This window comes from Andrographis paniculata, unplaced genomic scaffold (genome assembly GCF_009805555.1).
Source record: "Andrographis paniculata isolate CXL003 unplaced genomic scaffold, ASM980555v1 Contig22END, whole genome shotgun sequence".
NCBI classification, from domain to species: Eukaryota; Viridiplantae; Streptophyta; class Magnoliopsida; order Lamiales; family Acanthaceae; genus Andrographis; species Andrographis paniculata.
The window spans coordinates 1,331,251-1,343,238 of NW_026137513.1; the positions used below are offsets into that span (position 1 = coordinate 1,331,251).

At 34.0% G+C, this 11,988-nt stretch overlaps 1 protein-coding gene across 7 annotated transcripts; it reads right to left on the reverse strand.

Annotated features, from left to right (window-relative positions):
• Window positions 1-864: 864 nt before the first annotated feature.
• Window positions 865-11,340, reverse strand: LOC127245460 (uncharacterized). 7 transcript variants are annotated; one of them, XM_051266356.1, is made up of 16 exons: window positions 11,177-11,340; window positions 10,700-10,917; window positions 9,970-10,200; window positions 9,038-9,352; window positions 8,331-8,438; window positions 7,370-7,559; window positions 6,551-6,813; window positions 6,102-6,231; window positions 5,325-5,404; window positions 4,897-5,136; window positions 4,743-4,819; window positions 3,690-3,781; window positions 2,181-2,263; window positions 1,911-1,982; window positions 1,468-1,593; window positions 865-1,385 (listed from the first exon to the last, which is right to left on the reverse strand). In XM_051266356.1, exons 2-16 carry the CDS (start codon window positions 10,838-10,840, stop codon window positions 1,338-1,340), a joined length of 2,196 nt encoding a protein of 731 aa, XP_051122313.1. In that variant the 5' UTR covers window positions 10,841-10,917; window positions 11,177-11,340; the 3' UTR covers window positions 865-1,337. The 7 variants fall into 7 exon arrangements, with proteins under 7 accessions (XP_051122313.1, XP_051122312.1, XP_051122308.1 ...); XM_051266355.1 differs by having other exon boundaries at window positions 4,897-5,145; window positions 10,700-10,911; window positions 11,181-11,339; XM_051266351.1 differs by having other exon boundaries at window positions 4,897-5,145; window positions 11,181-11,339.
• Window positions 11,341-11,988: the final 648 nt, after the last annotated feature.

Consider the following 11,988-nt stretch of genomic DNA (forward strand, 5'->3'; position numbering starts at 1 on the left):
AATATACTTTTTAATTATATTCTAATTATATTTTTTTTTCTAAATTTCACGTGATAATAATTTATTTTATATTAATTTGTATTGTATATTAAAATTAATTGTAACTTATGATGTGTGAACTATTATCATGTATTGAAAAGAGTCAATAAGTATGTGGTAATAATCTTAGCCAGTGTGTTTGTTTGAAGGATTTAGTTAGATTTCCACTATTCATATAATATTTTCTCTCAAAAAACATCAAATCAAATACTTATTTTTTACTATTCAAATATTAACTCAAAATCTAAACCCTCAAACAAGCACACTTAAATGGAGGTGTTTAGTCTTTAGTGTGACTTGTTTATCTAAGGCATCAAATAAATTAAGCTGGCAATGGCAATTTACTGATTAATTACCTTTACATCAATTCTGTACCATTTATTGTATTGTACTGTACTACATAATGAATAGTCTTCATGTTTAAGGTTGTCTGTCTCTTTATTATAAGTCACATGAATGAATCACCTTTATTAATTATTATTAATAATTCCGATCGAGATGATACCCAAACTAAAACCTCTGTTTTCAATCAAAATTAGAGAATGATCTTCCAACAATAATAAATACTATGTATTAAATAAAATTACTTGATTTCAACATAATCTATAATTAATTTCATCAGTTGTCCGGAGGTAGGCTTATATGACCATAAGGCCATGGATTTAACCCCAACACTTCCAGGTCATCTGCCACACATGATTCCTATAGCATAACTTGTCTTGTCAGATCTAATTTGTAGGGTATTAAGTTGGACCTGCGCACTTTCGGGTTCTCACGTCATCCAAAAAAAAAAAAAAGAACAACTGAATTCAATATTTTATGAAATGAAAGAGAACAAAAGAGCAATTAATTTCGGGAAGCCGTTCCATGTTTTGCAGTTTATACAACATAACATATGATATGATATAATTCCATGTCCATCCAAATCTACTCCTCAGCCCAAAAATACAGCCGAAAAAGGAAGGCAACAAATATTTGGTTCAAAAAAAATACAACATAGATAGATACAAGCAGAAGAAGAAGCGAAAATTCAGCAGCAACTGCTTTTCCTTCTCTATGGATATAAGTTAGTTGAGAAGCTAAGTTGATTTCACAAAACACCCTAGAAAATAAAAGAGAAGGTCGACAAGGATTATTTCCCCATCTTCCAAGTTGTTCCGCCTGCCTTGCGCTAGCAATCCAATTAAAAACCACACAACTTGCCTGTACTTAACTTAAACATCTCGCATTTCATGTGCATATGCTTGTGTGTTGTCATTTAGATACTACACTATGATAGCAGGCTGAAACAACTCGGTTCAGTCATCTTCATCTTCATCGTCTTCTTCAGGTGCCTCATTCAACCACTAAGCACATAATGTTAACACAATTGTATGAATGTATGGTGCTTTGTATTAAGAAAATCGATTAAACAATTACAATGCCAACCTGTATGAATTTCTCTGCTTGTTTGAGGAACACTTTATCTGATTCGTCCGCCTCTTGCTTCTCAGCTGCCCAATTGAGTATTGCATCTTCTTGTAAAATGTCTTTGTCGTAGAGAACATGCAAAATCTGACAACCAACTCATGGTTTATCAGTGAATTTTATAGGTGCATGACAATTTTTTCTAATGAAGCCATATATTGCAACAACTTAAATAGAGGTATGGAATTTAAGAAAACCTACAAGTGTTTTCCATTTATTACATAAATACTGATATCAAAAAGTTTGGAGAACAAGGGGAGATTGCAGAAGCATATAAATAAGCAGGATAATGATAAGAATTATAGAATCGATCCACAAAAAATAAAAGGTTACAGTTCTGAAATATATTTGATGAGGAATTAAAACTACAATTGATCTAGAATGTTATGGCATAATCAAGTTACCTGCACAAAGATTGGAGAGTACTCCTTCATGGATTCTAAACACATTTCTTCAAATTTCAAGATCACCTCAATCTGCAATGGTTCAGGAATACGAAAATCATAACCCATTAAGAAACCACCAATATGCTGAGGTCCAAAATAATATACTAATATATTTCTACAAAAAGATTTCAGTTAAAACTCCAATAAATTTTAAAATAAGGTTAGTTAATGACGGAATTACTTCAGAAACAAATGTAAATGGAAACGTCAAGACAATCATATACCAACCTCTTCATCCAAGCTAGATAGGTAGTACTTCAAGAGCTTTTTCCATTTTGTAACAACAGTGATGACATTTTTGACAAGTTCGCCTGTAAGAATACATAATGATGATTAGAGGGAGTTCATACCAAGATTTACATGCGTGACTGTGTTGAGAGGTTGTGTTCTTGCAGATGGACCTTGTTACCACTATAATAATCTAATCCCTTAAAACTACAATGCCAAACTTATCTAGTCTGACTGAGCAAAAGACATTTCTTGGATATAAAGAACTTATTTACCCAATGAATATGATATGAAAGCCAATTCCTAGTGCATAAATAGATGGAAAAGTACAACACACTTAAACAAAGAATGAAATTATAAGGGTTTGTTCTTTTGTGTTTTCATGTTCATTTTTTTACTCAAATCTTTTATTTTCTCTACATAAACATTACATCCAACACTCATTTTTCATACAAAACATCACATCAACCAACTATTTTCACCTCAAAATTTTCAAAACAAGAAACACAAAACTAAAATAAAAACACAAAAGAACACACATAGATAAGAAACAGATACAGAAAAACCCAACATACCAATCAATGTCAAACAAGATTAGAAAATATCGATTTCATATAAATCTTCAACCACTCAGACATGGTCATTTTTTACTATGAAATTGAATCTGAAGCATAACATATGACCCTAGTTGAATAACAGATCTACGATGCAGTGCAAGTAGGCAGAGGCTAGATTAACAATGATTGAGTAGCACTTGAATCACATGCAAGAAAAAGGGAAGATCCACCTTGTTGACATGAATTCTTTCAAATTCTTTGGGGTTTCACATCAAAGATGGTGTGAAAGCAGGTACCACCAGAATTATGATCATAGGCTTTTACTAAAATTTAATTAATTACAAAACATGTAGAAAGAAATTTATAAAAACAACTGTGCAATTTGGTCGTTAGGTGATCCACAAATAAATGACCCATTGATCATATTTGTAGGTGTTAATTTAACAGTACTATATAAACAGAATAGCTTCTGGGTTCTTTCTTATTCATGAAGACAACAAACTGTGAGCGAAGAATAGTTTGTTCCATCAATTGTGTTTCAAGCCCAGAACTTCAGTCAAAAAATAAAGTCATAATTTACAGATTTAACATTTGGACGGTGGTTAGGCAAGAAAAGATCATTAGCTAGTACATAACATAGCAAAAACTATCCAGTAAAGATTCATAATATATACAAAAAACAGAACATTTATGTGAGATCACTGGTGACATTGGGTAACAGACTTGAGTAGATTGAGTCAGAAAATGCAAAGGCCCGCATGGCCAATTAATGTCACTGTTGTAACACAATATAGCTTAGTTCCTGATAATAGAGTGGTTTAATTTTTTGTATAACTTTTTTTTTTTTTTTTTGATTAATCTTTTGTAAAACTTTCAGCATACAAAATGATGGTTTACAGCTAATAGTTTCCACAAGAATTGAAGATTTCATAAAAAACAATACGAAACACACCTGTTGAACTATGTGCAGTATCCAGTGCCAATTTCATCATAGCATAAAATAATGCACTAGCACAATCAGTGGCAGTAAGATTGCACGACAACCTGAGGCATAAAAAGACCAAAAAATAAAAAAGAAGACACAAAACAAAATCAAACTTATAGGCTATATATCCATAACCAAGGAACCAAGGAAGCACATTAAAGAAGTCTATTAGCAAGTATGCATTTAAGGTGTTGATAGACCACAAGTCGGGTATGTATGTATGTATCTTAGAAATAATTATCATATAGCACTTGGCACAACATAATTGGCTGCTGTAGACTTTGGCACAGGGCCAAGGAATTATATTCAGATATCAATCATTTTAGAAATAATTTGGTTAATATTTCACAATACACATCTAATTAACATACCCATAATTGTTACATGTCACGATTCTATTGGACAAACAATATTGTTTTTAGCATATGCATCATGTCAAAAAAGGACAACTGGAACGTCAAGGGAACTTTTGTTTCAGCTAGACAAGTGTCATGTATTTAACAATAACATCCAAGGATCTTGTGGCAAGGAGATGAAGAATACAGTGGTGTGTTTGTTTGGGGGTTTGGATTTTGAGTTAGGATTTGAATAGTAAAAATTTTGAATTTGAATAGTTGTATGAAGTGATATAAATATGTGTTGATGTGATGTTTGAATGTAAAATTGATTTTTAGTATAATATAAAAAATAAAAAATAGGTGTTTGATTTGATGTTTTTTGGGGGAAAAAATAGGATGAATAGTGTATTTAAAATCCAATCCCCCAAACAAACACACCCTAAAAAGACTCATGCTGCAGAACTTATGTTATTATCTGTAAGCCTTCATTTAAGCTTAGCCTTTGCAATTTGATCAAGATGTAGTTGTCTTAATTCTTATGTCAAGAATCAATCACCTTGCCTCAGGACTAGAAAATACATGGTTTCCTCATAATAAAGCCAAAGTGCCGAATTATAATATGTGAAAACGGATGCAACTATGACAAGACCAGAAAGAAAAAGTAGTGATGGTTGTATCATACCGAAGTGAATTTACTTCTAATATTATGTGGTCTTCTTTGACATTTTCATGCACACCCCTTAGAAAAGTTGCTTCTACCTGCAAACAAAGTGGAGAAAAATGAACTTAGGACTCAACAACACATTCAACTGTATGAAGCATTATTGTGGAAGTACCTCTTTCTCGAAGTGAACAGAATCATCTCTGACATCATCAGAATCAACAGATTCAGGTTCCAGCTCTCCAGAAGGTGGAAGTATAGTGTTGTCTTCATGTGAGATCTCCATTTCATTCATAGCATTTTTTAATATTTCAACCAATTGATCTTCAGGAATTGGTGCTACTGAATGCCTCCATTCTTCTTCAAGTCCTCCCTCACCAACTGACCAAATAAAACCAACCCCACCTACACCAACCTGGTCAGCCTGTTATTGGTTAGAGAGATTGCAAATCAAAACCCCTTGCATTTGTATTAGTTATTTCATCGACTCAGGTAAAAGAAAGAAGATAATGTCTGCTCAGTCATAATATAAAAGAATGAGATGTATGGCAAATATCAATCAACCACCACATAAACAAGAACAATGAGTGAGGAAAAATGTACCTCAGACGTAGCTGGCATCTGCGCATCAGTTAACTCAGTGTCTGATTCTTCTTCCAACTTTTCACTTGTATTAGTTATTGCTGCAAGTCAAAAAAATAAAAACAATGTAAAAAAAAGAACAAAAAGAGTGACTATGCAGGAGTATTATGATTATCTAAACACTCAAATACAAAGTCTTTGCAGCCTCATTCAATTAATGACGTTAATAGTTCGAAAGTTGCATATAAGTGAGTATGTGTGCTGAACACAGGTAGACACTACGATGTTTCACTTATTAACAGAAGTTGAATCAAAACATAGGAATAGCACAAATAATCACTTAGCAGTCTTTTCTATTGATGATGGAAGAGCCTGATGCTGCCAAATTATTGGATAAGCACATGAATCATTCTACCACAACTATGTTACCCTTGGGAAAGCATTTGAGAACACATTAATACATAGGAAAGCACAGTTATTATATCTAAAAGCAAAGGTGAATTGTCTCAGAATAGTGGCAAAAAGAATAACAGTATAGATAATGTTGTAACACTAACATCCTTCTAAGATTTGCCTGCCGGGCAATTGATTTCTCTGAAATATTACACAGATAGTCTTAATATCTAACATCCAAACATTTTCTGATAATTAATGGAAACTAGTAAACCATAGAAAATTTATATCATCTAGAAGAAAGTTAAAAAAAAACAAACGAAAAAAACTCAGTACTAGTCAAGAATGATTGTGGAATCATTTTTAAAAAATATTGTATATACATTAGAGGGTTCAAGAAGTTACATGCAAATTCTATGTTCCCACTGGTGTTATCAGCATATTCTAGCTCTTCATCGCTGTCTTGCTTGACAGGCTGTTGATACAGAGACACCTTCGAATAAGCAGGAACAACAAATTGTTGTCCAATTATTACCTGCATAAATTAAGTGCATAAGGGATACAAATTGAAATTAAGAAAACAAACCAATCACATGCTTCAGTATGGCAAACATACTCCTTCACCTAGCACATGTTTTGTGAGATAAAATAGAAGAATTTCAGCAAGACTCAATTAACCAAAAATTAGCCTCGCAACATACATGCAATATCTTTTAGCGGAGAAAAAGGTGAGAGAAAGGCGTAGACACAGCCATCAAACTTGTGAACATAGTTTTTGAGAGGAGAAAAAAACATAAATGAATAGAAACTAGAGAAAGAGGTGAGAGATACTTCAACACTTCAAGAAAAAATACCTTGAAAGACAATACAACACCTGGTTCTAGTATTGCTCCAGACCTCATGATTACACCATCGCACACAATTGCATGCTTCAATTTGCAGTTATCCTCAATGGTAACATTATTCCAAATATAACAACCATCAATTGAAACGTTTGACCCAATTTGACAATTTTCCCCAATGACAGAATTTGAGATTTCTGTGTAGTTTCCAACGGTGGTGCCACTTCCAATGACAGTAAAAGGGCCCACCTTCGCCGACCGTGATATCCCTATATCTGGAATTTAAGCTAGAAACATTATTAAAAATGCACAAAAGTAACCCAATCACATGGAGTGGAGACCTGCATTGGGCCTATAACAAAATCCACAGAGCTACAAAGTTACATTATACATTGGCTACATGACTGCAGGCAAACCTGTGTTTATAGCTGGCACTTGCAAACCCAATGATAAAGAGCTATGATAGTCACATATGAAAGAAGATAACATAAAACAGACAGTAGTAAACAACTATGCATGGAAAGTCCATTTACATTCCATCTGTAGAAAAAGGAGATACTGGCTTAGTTGTTGAAGTTTTAGACATTTCTTATTTGAAACATTGATGATTGGTCAATCTGTAATGATTCATCTACGCACTGTCAGGAGATTGTAATGGTAAACACCAGATGAACAAATCATTTGTGTACATTATGACCCAAAAAGGGACAAAAAATGAAGGAAGAATCCTTTCAATACTTCACCAATCCTTTAGTGCAAATGCGGGTATAAATATACATATACATAGTAACTAGTCACTACAATCTATTCAAATTAGATTAACTTTTTTACCTGATGCTCGATATGTTCCTTGTCTCCCAAGCTTCGCCACACAATTTCCAATAAACTGAATGTCAGGCACCAAAGGATAAGTCCACCTCTGGATGATATCTTTACTAATGGTGTCATAGCTCCGATAATTATCAATCCTAGCCGCATAACTTGAATGAATTTCATGGACAAAAATTTTATAACCCATAATCTGAAGAAAAGATAAAAGGGATAAATATGATGTATGTGCTGAAAAGTAAAATCATGCTTCCTCATGAAAGTTAGGGCAACACAAGGACATGATGGGAACAATAAACTGAGATAACAGATAATATAGATCGAGAAGTTCATACAACTTGCAGAAAACCTAATAATCCACCACCACAAACAGAGAACTCAACAATTAGGCAAGAAATCAAGAGGACCAATTGAGTCCAATCATTAAAACGCAATATCAATTACAACCATGCTCCCAGTTTCTTTACCTTTCCTTTTTATTGTTTCCCCATTTAACTGTGTTTCCAATTTATCTTATCTTTGCTCCAATTTCAAAGTTACTATGACATAATAGGTGCATTGTCAAAAAAACCAACAAACAAAAAATTGTAAGAGGAGCAATAATAATGATAGACAAAGAAAGCATACCATATGCACACCATATACAGATAAACAGTACAACTACGGAAGACGGTTACACACATATATATCATTTACTTGTAAAAGACATTTAAGTACACCAGCAATGATATTCAAGAGAGTTGAAACAGCATGTTAAACAGTTTGGATATTCTACATTTTTTAAGATCCTTTGCATATGCACATATAACAGTAAAATGCATACAGATATAAATTTGGTAAAACTAGATGTAAGAAGAGTAGAGGTTGCATTATAATGCTATTCAAAGACTACATCCTGAGTGTGTCCTAAGACAAAAGTAATTAGCTTCTCCAATTCATATAGAAGATTTCCTTTTGTACTTACATCATCAACAAGTAGTCCCTTGACAAAGTGACGGCGTAAATGCTGATAATCAAAATTATCTGTAAAAAGACTAAGAACTTCCGGGGAACATATGTCAATATAGCAATCCTGCAGAGAAAGTAAATAACCGAGAGCATCAGACACAGAGTTATTTGTGAAACATTGAGAGAAAAAAAAAAAAAAAAAAAACACTGTTTTCAAAACAATGCAAAACAATTTATATGAGTACCATATATGTATACATAGCCACAAAACATCGAATAGAAGATGTTGGGAATAACATGCAAAGTGCAGAGTGCATTGCATATGTAAAAAGTTTCAACATGCACGAGCCTTGCTTCATAGGCAAAGATATTGACTTTTGCTGCTGCACTTCAAGAAGCATTTACTGAATCAAATGCAAAAAGGTTTACTTTTAACTCCAACTTATCCAAATTTCCATCAGTCCTAGTGATTGATAGAAAAGAAGATTCATCACCACTAACAGTAAAGCAGAGTAAATGCAATACATCATATTACATGATATGTAACAATTAAGCTCTCAAAATCCAATGTTTTCAGAAACTCCAACCATTGTAGCTAAGTACTGACACGAAGTTTGAGAACTTTGAAGTTATCATTCTTCTACTCTGTCATTTCATTTTTATGGCGAGGATTGTGGTTCACTGAGAGTAAAATAACAAGTTCAAACAGAAAAGGGGTGGGACCTGTTTATCATTGTGAAGAGATATAGAAGAATTATCACTCAGCAATGCCTTGTCCAGTGAAACCATCCCTTTCAAAGCATCAGCCTTGTCTTCATAATACAACAGCTGTTTTGTATCTGGATCGATAGCCACAAGTAGCTCCTCTGTGCCAAGGCGTGATTGATGAGTTATTGGAGATGGCTTCGACTGTTTGATGACCATGGTCATTATTGCATTGCTGTCCTTTCTTTTTCTCTCTTTATGTTCTTTAAGTGCATGTGTAAGCGTCATATTACTGACTGTATCGCCAGTAACAAGGATGAAATCACCTTGTATCTGTAAATCAAACATAATAATGTTAGTTTGTTTTAAACAGAATAGTAATATTATAAGTTTCTTAAGAGCAATAACTGGTCATTTAAAATAAGCTAAAGCATAGAAATAAAATCTCAGGTACACCTAATCGGCCCGATCCAGGAAAATACAAGTATGCAATAGTGAAAAACTAACCATCAGATCTTCATAATTTTTTCAACTCTCACCTAGTATTGGCATATAATTTTCAAACCAGAATAACAAATAAATGCTCATGTACAGAAAACATACTAGTTTACTATGCACAACTGAAAATAAAATAATAATAATAATAATAATAATAATAGAAAAAAAAAAATGCATCCAGTCCAGCATGTCTCCAACAAAGCATGATAGAAAACAGTAACACTTGACAGTCCCTGCACCATTGTCCTCCAATTTGGTGCTCCCAATTTGGCAGGTTATCAACAACACTCACTTCTTGCATATTTTATATCAATATCAAGACAAGTACATCATAAGTTGAACCTAATTTTTCATAAAGTAATAGATATGAAAAGAAAAAATTTCATGCAACTTCTTAATTATTTAGATGAAGGAAGATGTATAAATAATAGCTAAAAAAAGTGACAACATACCACATTCCTTTCATATATCACTCGCAGAGCATCTCCAGCACTGGTTGCATTGTAGGATTCTATGGTCGTTACTGAGAAGTTTGGTTGGTCAAACCATTTGGAAGTTTTCAAATAATCAATCACTTGCTTAGAATGAGCACAGCAGAACACAAACACCTCTTCAACTCCAGCAGATTCAAGCCACGCCAGAGTGTAGCTAATCATGGGCGCATTAACCAGCGGCAACAATACCTTAAACACACGAAGCAAATTGAAAAAGGAAAAAAAAAACAAAAAATAAAGAAGGTATAATTATGATTTGCTAACAGTTCACAATCATATCACAGGAACTAGTATAGATACCATCAGCAAATAAATCCACCAACAAAGAAGCTATAATTAACACACATGAAAACTTGCAAATTTCATGAAAATTATGGATTACTCGAATATGCTTTCAACTTTGTTTTCGAAATATTCATTATTAATAGAAGTGAACTTTCAAAACATAACTAAACAAATTTATTTCACTGATAATATAAAGCATGCTAGAGCAGGGTTTACTGCGTGAATGCATCCACTTCACCACCATTCAAAGGACATACAACGCAGTATCATTTGCAAGATTTAACTTACAAAATTACATTGATATACCAAATGCAAGCTCGTAATCAATATTCAATTTCATGTTTTGCAAAGCATCCAAATGAAAGCTAACAACTTTAGCCTAAATTAGTGTTAGAAAACATACTTTAGGGCGTTCAAGGGTAATTGGGCGGAAGAGAGTGGCAAAGCTATCAGCCAATAGAATAGCCTGCAGAGGCACGCGGGTCAGTTCCTCCTCTGCATCCCCTGTCCCTATTGCACCTTTGTTCCCCTTCTTCGCCACCATCCTTTTTACCTACTCTGCCTGCCCCTCCCTAAACAGTGATAATCGTATCGAGAATTCACAGAAACTGCCCTCTGCGACTAGAAGGAGAAGACTTCATAAGGATTAAGATGATGAACATGAATGAATTTTACACAAGGGTTAGCCCAGGCTCGCCGTAATCGGGCCAACTTGAACCTAAGCAAATTCACCAAATCTCGATAAAATTACTTAAGCAAGCAAAAAGAAATAACAGCCCAAATAGAAAGCACTGCTCGGTATAAAAAGTTCAATTCGTCCGTCATATCATGATGCATTATTCCTTTCAATTACAGAAAGAAGAAGAAAGCAAAATTGTACCAACAATTTCAATCGTCACCGACTTGGTTTCTTCAATCGCAGCATCAAACAGCACATTCTTTCATATTTCAATCGCCGGCTGAACATGTGATGTTAAGGCCTGTGGGAAGGTTCGAAAGACGGCTAGGCCCTGCGTCACTTGTAAGCGCAGACGGGTCTTTTACGTTTATCGAACTCGGCCCAAAACCATGGCTAAAGATATACGTGGTTTAGTGTAGACTTTGCTGAACCGGTTTCGAACCGGTGGGTTCGGTTCAAACTGGAACCGCCATCGGTTCGATTTTTCTCCTAACCATAAACCGCGGTTTGAATCGGCGGGCACTAAGCAATCACCGGCGGCGGAGCAGCAGCAGAAAGGTGGGTGAAGTTAGGGTTGGGCAAAAAAATCGAACCCAACTGCCGACAGGTTAAACCGAACTGAATCGAACCGAATTGTCGGTTAATCGAGCAAATTTGGTTCGAATACAAATACTGCATATTTGATATTTGCTCGGTTCGGTTCAGTCTCGATTTTTTCGGTTCGGTTAACCGAACAGAATATATTTATATATTTATGTTATTATATTTTAAATTTATATTAATAATTATATTCGATTCGGTTCCAGTTCGATTACGGTTCGGTTTCAGTTCGGATATTTGAAATATTTGCAAATATAATTTTAATTATTTTTTAATTTCGATTCGGTTCGAATTATTTGCAAATATTGCAAATATTTTCGATTAACTGAAAATTTCGATTCGAATACGATTCACGATTTCGAGTATTTGTTCGGTTTGATTCGGATATCAAATACCTGCATATTTGCAAATAT

What these genes read in the sequence shown, in the direction of transcription:
- LOC127245460 (XM_051266355.1), bottom strand. Translation starts at nt 10,840, where the DNA reads ATGGTGGCGAAGAAGGGGAACAAAGGTGCAATAGGGACAGGGGATGCA. An exon ending in TGATATATGAAAGGAATGTG is followed by an intron (nt 9,353 to 9,969) that starts GTATGTTGTCAC and finishes TTTGATTTACAG; the next exon opens with ATACAAGGTGATTTCATCCT. An exon ending in CTGTTCACTTCGAGAAAGAG is followed by an intron (nt 4,820 to 4,896) that starts GTACTTCCACAA and finishes CTTTGTTTGCAG; the next exon opens with GTAGAAGCAACTTTTCTAAG.